This window comes from Vicia villosa, linkage group LG6, assembly GCF_029867415.1.
Source record: "Vicia villosa cultivar HV-30 ecotype Madison, WI linkage group LG6, Vvil1.0, whole genome shotgun sequence".
Taxonomy (NCBI): domain Eukaryota; kingdom Viridiplantae; phylum Streptophyta; class Magnoliopsida; order Fabales; family Fabaceae; genus Vicia; species Vicia villosa.
In genome coordinates this window covers 131,820,986-131,830,684 of record NC_081185.1, presented here as the reverse complement: position 1 = coordinate 131,830,684, position 9,699 = coordinate 131,820,986, and the positions used below count along the sequence as shown (strand labels likewise).

At 28.8% G+C, this 9,699-nt stretch overlaps 1 protein-coding gene across 1 annotated transcript; it reads right to left on the bottom strand.

Moving 5' to 3' along the window:
* Positions 1 to 7,831: 7,831 nt before the first annotated feature.
* LOC131612410 (uncharacterized) lies at positions 7,832 to 8,799 on the bottom strand. Its single transcript, XM_058884205.1, has 2 exons — positions 8,708 to 8,799; positions 7,832 to 8,573 (listed from the first exon to the last, which is right to left on the bottom strand). Exons 1-2 carry the CDS (start codon positions 8,726 to 8,728, stop codon positions 8,001 to 8,003), a joined length of 594 nt encoding a protein of 197 aa, XP_058740188.1. The 5' UTR covers positions 8,729 to 8,799; the 3' UTR covers positions 7,832 to 8,000.
* Between the last annotated feature and the right edge of the window lie 900 nt (positions 8,800 to 9,699).

Genomic DNA, 9,699 nt, shown 5'->3' with positions numbered 1-9,699 from the left:
GGAGTAGTAAAGGTTGAAGTTGGTTTCTTGAGTTAAGCTTAAGAAATCCTCAGAAAAGTAGGATGGTGATGGTTGGGAAGAACGAGTTCTTTTTTGTGGCCATTTTTTATAATGATAATGGTGATGATGAGTTATGAACGGAAAAAGTAGTTTTATGCAAGCAAAAAGTTAGAAATGATGTAGTGAAGAAAGATGGAAGATAACTCTTTATATAGCCATCATTTAATTGATTGGCCAATCGATTAGTAATGGTAGTTTTTGAGAATTTTCTGTTGCAACTATCCGTTACAACATTAACTCCTTCAACTATTCGTTGGGTAGTTGTTCAACGTCGAATTTTCACTGTTTTAAATATTCTAATCGATTAAGGCAATCAATTAATTTTCTTCATTTGGGCTTCCTTGGTGCACTGGTTTGTTTGTTGGGCCTTGCTGCTTTCTTAATACTTCCAATTCATATTTTGGATACCCCTAAACTTAAATACAGTTTAACACACTTATTTTTATAGGTTATAAATAATTAAATAAAGAAATATTTAATATGTTAAAGAGTTAAGAATAATTATTTGAAGGGGTTAATAAGATTAACTGATTATGTCAATATTAAAATAATTTTACTTGTCTTCAAGAAATAATTATTGGTAAATATTTCCCATGTGGGATTAACTTCTCATGGTGTATCCTTCTTATCACATTGTTGGATGCGAGAGTTGGCAAATAAACAGATAAATAAGTTCATCACATAATTATTTACTTTATTGATCATCATGGATCATTATATAGAGAAACTCTCAAATAGTGTTGCTTTGGTCATAGTTTGTTGACATATGTCATCATCGTTCATCTTCAAGGATCAAAGACTTAAAATGTATACTTTTAGAGTATACTTTTGCTTTCTTCTTAAAATGATCTTTCTCTAGAGTTCTAGACCGCATTGTCTGCAAAACAAGTAAATATGTTATTTTAATTTTTCTTTTTATCTCCTATCTTCCATGTATGGTGCCTTTGAGCATGTGTTATCTTCTTCATTGGAAGACCATTCTCTATTTCTCCCCAAGGTTGAAATCATTCCTCTTCTTTATTCAACTTGTTGAAGAACCTTCTTCGTATTCTTTATTGTTATTTAAACATGAGGATGTTGGTTGAATTGGAACATGATATGATATGAGTGATGATCTTCCAGTTTAATCTTTTAATTACAATGACTTCTATGATTTCCTTATCTTTGTTAATATATAAAATTAAAGTCTTTGTATTCCGATTGTCAACCAAATTATATGCAGCAGATTGATGGATGTCGAAGGAATTTGAGTTGGTGTTATAGATAGTAGGATGCTTTTGAAGACTTCAATTTCAACAATAAATGGCATATGTTATAATATATTCAAAAAGGCATTCGAAAAAAGACATTCGAAGAAGTCATTCAAAGAGTCAGATATTGACACATTGCGTCGATCAAGCAAACAACTCCTACAAAGAAGTTATCAGAAGTTATTAAAAGTAGTTATCCAAAGGGACATGTGTCAATATTAGATTAATGAAGTTATTAAATAAGCCACTTGTCAAAATATTAGATATAGGAAGTTATTTTTTTCTATAAATAGTTTTAATTACCATATATTATGGGTTGGATCCTATTTTCTGAAAACCTTGTAAAAGCCACGCCGCGGGGGCAAACGGGTTCAGGGGTTAACAGAGATGGATTCCGCCCATCCTTTATATTTCCAACCAATTTAAGATTATTTTGTTTATTTTCCTTTTTCTCTTGCAATTCTACATTTATTTTCATTTCCTTTATTTTTCTTTCTTTTGAATGGTCATTTAAGTGTTATTTCTTTTAAGTTCTCGTGAGACAACTTGTTTTATAAAAGTTGTTGGAATCAATTCTAACACTAATAAGAGCATGATTTTGTTCTTAAAGAATGCATGAAGTGATATCATAAATCGCGAGACATGAACGAATATTGTAAACGGACTTTTATCCAGTCCTAAAGTGTTGATGGATAATGATTGTTTATATTACCAAAAATAGGTGTAAACACTCTCTTGATTTTTCTTGAAATTCATGAAGGTTTATATCTTATAGATTTAAGAGTTGGAAAAAATTCAATTCTTAATTCTCAAGATAAATGTTAGTAACAATTAAAACTTTGAAGAAAAGAATTTCTTCGCCTCATGTGTTCATATCCTCCGACTTGATACTTAGAGAAACTTCATATATCTTTTCCAAAGTATCATATATCTTTTCCTGAAATTCATGAAGGTTTATAGCTTATAGATTTAGGAGTTGGAAAAAATTCAATTCTTAATTCTCAAGATAAATGTTAGTAACAATTAAAACTTTGAAGAAAAGAATATCTTCGCCGCATGTGTTCATATTCCCCGGCTTGATACTTAGAGAAACTTTATATATCTTTTCCAAAGTATCGTACATTTCCTTGGGGTTTTACAAAACAAAATTTATAATTTATCTTTGGTTAAAGAGATTTTTTCCATTTCTTCTTCATTTGTTTGATGAGTAGGGTAAATCAGACCATTGAATAAGTTTATAAAGAAAACACATGTATATAAAAGAAAGAATAAATTTTCAAAAGGTGGTGGTGAATTTTGAAAAAGAATCTTGTGTCGGAAGTCATCTTCCTCCTGAGACTATTAGTCCTTAAATAAGAGTTAGACTCTAATGCCACTTGTTGAACTTGAAACTTCACACACAAGTGGGGGGAGTGAATTGTGTTGTTTGGAAACACATGGTTTTCAAAACTTTTTGAGATTAAAATGAAAATTTGAAATACAGTACTTTTCTATTTTGAAGCAGCAAAATATAAAAATAAAGTGCGTAAAGTAAAAGAGTTAAGGGAAGAAGAAAATCACCAAGAGTTATAGAGGTTTGGTAAAAAAAATAAAAGACCTATTCCTCTCCCTAAGTACTGATCTTGAGAGTTTCCATTATATACTTGAAAGTTTTTAGTAGGTAAAGAAAACTATTCGATTTATTGATGAAATGAAACAAAGAATGAGACCTCTATTTATAGGCTTGAAATCCTCCAAAAGAGGAAATAACATTAAATCCAAAATGATCGTTACTAATCAATTAAGTCAATCAATTAGTTCATTTAAATATAACAACTATGAGTTCTGAAATAGGAAATAAGTGATATATAGTTGTTGATAATATATTGAGTGAGTTCAAATTGCCTTGTTCCTCAAAAGCGTGCTAATCTAACTGGTTGACATAATCGATTAGATTCTGTCAAAAAATATTTTATGGCTTTTTGAATGCTCCCGTCATTTTCTATGCAACTTCTATATATACTTCTCAAGGTTTATTCTTTTCAAATAATTTTATAAAAAGTTTTTAAGCGTGTGTGTGTGTGTGCGCGCTTATAGTCATTTACTTCTATAAAGAAAGAACTTTTGCCTTTACAAAAGTTTCACTCAGTTACTAAATTGGGAGATTAACTCCTTTAAGCCTTTCTTGATAGATTCTTCTGTGTTGACACTTGCTTTGAGATTTCTTTTGAGGATTTTGATGTAATGTGTTTGTTTTCCTTTGTTTGCAACTACGTTAGATGTTTGAAGCTTTATCTATGTCTAAAAAAATTTCAATCTTTATCAAACTCATGGCTTTCATCTTTAACCGCATAAGTGCATTGGTTGACTTTCTTAATTGTTGCATCTTTATTATGTTGAATGATATCTTTCTTTTCTGATCTTTTACAATTTTCATCATGTTGCTTCTTTATCATACTGAATATCTTTACAATTGTCATCATCAAAACAAAAACATATCACCTGCAAAACAAGGTTCCACAGTTGTATATTATTTTTGTTTTGTTGATAAATGTTGTTGTATGTTGTTGTTTTGATAAATGTTTCTCAAAAAATCTAGTTGAGTTTATTGTATTGTTTGCATATTGCTTGTTTCACTAACTCTTCACTGAACATGCATTCATTTAAATTGATTTAGAAACTAATAATCTGAAAATTAAGTTATATTTGAAAACCAACTTAGATCAATCAATATTTTTCAAATTGCCTTCATCTCGTAATTCATCTATTTTAAGTTATATGCGAGATGCATGTAGTTCAAAAAACAGTGGTTCGTTTAAGTTTGTTTTCAAGAATAATTTAATTTTTCAGATTTTTATCTTCTACATCAATTTTAATGGTTGTATATGTTTATTGAGGTGTAGGAAAAACAAGCAATCCACATATTTTATAATAAAATCTGGTACACATACCACAATAGTTATCTATTGTAACCATGGTGAAATGTTAATTTCATTCTAAATAAATTGTTGTTGTTGGGTTTCAAATCCGTGACCTAAATATATATCACATCAGTTGTTTAAGATAATCGTTGTGATAGGTAATGTGTTACCTAGTTTATCACCACCCTCACACGTCCTTGGTGGAAACCAACATACATACAATTACACTACCTAACAATATTCGTACAACCGTCATTGTATGTATATCACAACTGTTATCATATGTGTTTCCATAGTAGTGTACTTTCATACCTTTTACTTTGGAAAATTTTGGTTTTCTAACATTAAAAACTGTGAATTTTTTTATAGAGTATAGAGGCTTATGCATAGGAGTGGAAATAGGCTAGGTTAGGCTAGGCTTTAGAAGGTCTGAGCTTGGCCTACGATAAACTTAAAAGGCCTAAGTCTGGCCTATGGTCTATCATAGGCTCAGTTTTTTGGCCTGCCTTGACCTTTTTAAAAGTCTGGTCTGGCCTGAAAGCCTATTTAAAAGTCTATATTTCATTAAAATTTTCAATTAATCCATATTACTTAAGAAGCCTTATAGATCGGCCTGTATATGCACATATAAGACAACCTATTTAGCCTTTGTTCTCATATATATGCATACATAGGCTAGCCTAATTAGCGTTTTTCTAATATATATTCATACGTGGGCCAAACTATTTAGCATATTTCTAATATATATATATATATATATATATATATATATATATATATATATATATATATATATATATATATATATATATAGGCCGGTCTATAAGATTTCATAGGTTTTTTTTAATAGTCTAAGCCTAACCTATTTAATAAAATAGGCTTTTAAAAAAACTTAAGCCTAACCTCTTTATTAAATAGGCCTGATCTAGTCTGACCTTAAGTAGGCTAGATTATAGGTCCCAATAGGTCTGTCTGACCTATTCTCACCTACTTATGCATAACAAAATTATGTTTCATAAGACAATAAATTATAATTTTTTAAAAATTAATTTAATTATAATAGAATTGTACTATATAATCTTTACAATGTATTTTAAATATAAAAAAAAATTAAATTATTAAATGTTAAAGGCTAAAGGCGGAATGTATGATTAGTAATACAAACATAATCAACCCTAATCTAAGGTCAGTGTTTGAGATAATATATAATACATTAAAGTGAAAATGACAATAATGCAGACCTTTTTTAGATAGTAATGGGTCAAAGTCCAACATCGAAGAACTTAAAATAATTGGAATATTATTACTTTAATGAAATTTTATATTAAATTAATTAAAGAAAGAAGAAAAAAAAAAGGCAAAAGACTAATTAATAATTTATTAGGGGCACAGCTAAAGCACACCATGATTCGCACACCATGATTCAAATGATTTGGATATATATATATATATATATATATATATATATATATATATATATATATATATATATATATATATATATATATATATATATATATATATATATATATATATATATATATATATATATATATATATATATATATATATATATATATATATATATATATATATATATATATCAAGTGAGAGCATTTTTAAATGAGAGATGAGAGAAAGAAATATCAACCATTGGATTTATCAAGAGAGTGAAATTAATAGTCTCATTAATGTAGTAACATTCTCTCTCTTGATGAATCTAATGGTTGATATTTCTTCCTCTCATCTCTCATTTAAAAATACCCTCACTTGATATGCTCCATATATATATATATATATATATATATATATATATATATATATATATATATATATATATATATATATATATATATATATATATATATATATATATATATATATATATATATATGTATCATTACACCCTTTGAGTTTCTTATGCATCTGGCAAAATTTCAAATATGCCCCCTTCTTCATGTTAGAGAATATGCTTGGGTATATTTACGAAATAGCTTAGCATCAGAATGTTCCGTAGATGTACCTACGGAAGTATCTGATATATTTTGGACCAACATGATCACTCTCTTATTTTGTTACATTTCCTCTTCAACACTCACCTCTCCACAACCAAAAAACCCTACATCATCAATATTATTTATCACTCTAAAACTCCAATTTTTTAGTGCAACAAATCAAAGGGAGCAAAAGAAGACTGGATTTCAAGTAAATAATCATCTTTGTCCATTGCATTGATGACAATAAGCATCAATATGAGTACAACGTCGGTTGGTATGTCACAAGTGTCGCCTACTCCGATGGTAGAACACCCGGGCGGACTTCAAACTCAACGAGTACACCTCGCTCGACGCTATCATTGACGAAATTCACTACCGCCTACCTTACGGTGACAAACGAAAGGTTGTGAAGCTCGAGTATCGTTCACCTTCATTTGACAACGGAGGAAATATCGTTTACAACAACATTGAGCTCAAGAACCGAGAATAAATAATGTATACTATTTATTTATATTAATTTAAAATCCAAAATTATTATTTTTTATAATTAAAACAAAATATATAATATAATTTTTTTTATAATATTAAATCTATGTAGACATTTGTGGCATGATTTTCACGTATCAAGTTTGTGGCGTGATTTTCATGTGGTAAATTTCTAACACATATCATACCAAACCTGCATTTAATGTAGAATGTTGTGTCATGAAAATCACGTGGCAAAGTGTTGCGACGTAAAAATCATGTGACAACTTTGTGGCATGAATTTTACGTGGCAACTGACAATTTTTTTATAATGTCTGTGAATTGTGGCTAATAACAATTTTTTAATGTCTTTGATTTTGAATTGTGCAGGATTGAGACAGCATGAGAAGCGTGGTTGGAAATTATGCTGAACATTTTGAAGACAAAACTCTCCTAAAAGGCAAAGGCATTTGGATGGAGAATGATGCTGGATATACTTCCAACAAAACAGAAGCTTAAGAGGAGAGAATTGTCTTTAAATGAACATGAAATGGTGCGTACTTTATGTTTTTTAGCTGAAGAAAAATTACAACATCTTCTCTATTCTGCAAGTGCATAAAAGTGGTGTGGTGTGGAGTAGAATACAAGATTGGTTGTCATTGCAAGTAGCAGTCGATTTGGAGGGAGCGGAGCATTTTAAGGAATTCTCTGAGTAATGTAGTGGCAAAATTGCAGCGAGGTAAGCAACTATGTTATGGATAGCAACTTGTTGAAACCTGTGGATCAAAAGAAACAACATCCTATTTAACAATGACATATGTAATGTAAACGATAGTGTAACAAATGTAAAGATTACAACTTGAGTGTAGTATGTCTTAGGGAGTAAGAAGAATAGCTATCAAACTTTTTATAATTGGTGGAAGAATCCTTTGAATTTCCAAATTGATTGATGGCGTTTGTGTATTAGGGTTGAATATCCTTTGTACTCCTTCAATATACAAGTTTATTGATAAAAAAATTAAATTTGAAAATAAAAGAAGATAATCGAACATCTTAGCTTCTTTTGTATCTCAAATTTACCATTCAATTCAAATATTTTAAGTATCATAAGATCAAAATAAGAAAAATCTAAATGGATGCATAATTTACTTCCCACCGTTCTCACTTCTATTTATCATTTATCTGCCAAAGTTTAACAAGGCAGTGCAATTGCAACCTAGCAATGTTAGATTCTACACATAGTTAACTATTATCTTTGTATCACATTCTTTTTCAAATAAAATAAAAAAATAAACTCTGATAAGAATTTTATAATACATAATGCAGCCTCACAGAAACTTTCTCTTTTTTCTTGATATTGTATGATTCTGCATCCCATTTGAATCCATATATAACATTGGTTCATTCTTCACTAAAAAGCCAGAACCCGGACCCGAACTTGAACCAGAACCATGAGACATCTTAGAAGGTCCATTAGAATTTTCAGGAAATGCTAAACTCAAAGAAGTTAGAACAAACTCATTTGGATTAACACTTTCCGTATCATAACTATTGTTACAAAGAGTTGTGTGATTCTTTTGATGATTTATGCGTGATTCAACTATTCTTGTATTTGATGAACCTATTGAAGAAATTTTCTTCTCATTTGATTGAGGACTAGACAAGGATAAATCACACGAAGGTTCCATTGGATGATCAATTTGCACAGATGGTTGAAATTTTCGTATTAGCAATTGAACTTGATTTCTTGCTTCATCTCTTTCTTGACAAACACTCTTCAATAATTTGTATAATTGTTTAACAGTTTCTTCGTATTTCTTTATCTCAGCATTTGCTTCCATTTTTGATGATATCAGTTCAAGCCTCGTGCTTAGAAGTTGGTTCTTGATCTCATCAATGCTCTGTCATTAAAAAAAACATATAGTTCAATCAGACCGGTTTGTCACACAATATAAAAAAACAATTTTAATATTTAATAATTTAATTTTTTTTAAATTAAAAAAAAAAACTGAAACTATTTTGTATTTGTATTCACCTCGTTTTTCGAAGAAATCATATTTATAGCTAGCTATCAATATAATTTGTTGCTTGTAGAAACACTAATTCAAAGATTCATGTATGTTGCTGATATAGGTAAGTGAATTATAGGATTTTGAATTTAGATGTAACATCGTTTTTATATTGCAAATTAAAAGTTGTTTAGTTTGTTAATCTTTCCTAGTTTATAGGGATGTTGTTTACCTTTGTATTATTAATATCCAATTCTTTTTTTGTTAATTTCTTTTGGTCTATTTTAGGTCCTATATTTTAGACACGCATTATTTGGAAAATTTATAATTAGACTTTGACAGATAAAGTACAGTTTTGCTTAGTGTATATGATACTAGAGAACAAACATAAGTTAAAAATTCAACTTTCTAATTTTTGTGTGTAACAAATTTATTTTCTGTTGCAAGAAAAGGTAACTGCATATGAATTGGTTACTATAGATTTACTATATTGTAGGTTTCAGTTTATGACCAAATGATTCTTCTACCTTATGAGTCAATCATAAAGGTGGTATATAATTAGACATATGTACAAAAAAATGTAAAAAGATTACTAAAGATAATATATGTAAAGGGTTTGATAGAGTTATATTAAAACCGTTTTAAATTAGAATCTAATTATAAATCATCATTTGAAAATAATTATGACAATTTGACATGTATATTTATACGATTTCAACCTTTTATATTGTTTTTCTCTTTCACCTTAGATCATATTTCTTATTCATCTGACCTTAACACTCATTCAAATATAATGTAACGTTGTGTTGGTTTCTGTTAGTTATTATTATTATTAATAATAATAATATTATTATTATATAGATTAATTATGTATTTGTAAGGGTAGTTAAGTCTTTCTCAATATTTTGTATTTATACTTTGGTGTAACCCTTACTCTTTTATGTTTTTGTTCATTCTATTGAAACTCTAATTCAAAGGGTGTTTCTCCTCCTCTATGTTGATTTATATTTACAATTGT

What these genes read in the sequence shown, in the direction of transcription:
- LOC131612410 (XM_058884205.1), bottom strand. Translation starts at nt 8,728, where the DNA reads ATGATTTCTTCGAAAAACGAG. An exon ending in TGATTTCTTCGAAAAACGAG is followed by an intron (nt 8,574 to 8,707) that starts GTGAATACAAAT and finishes TTTTAATGACAG; the next exon opens with AGCATTGATGAGATCAAGAA.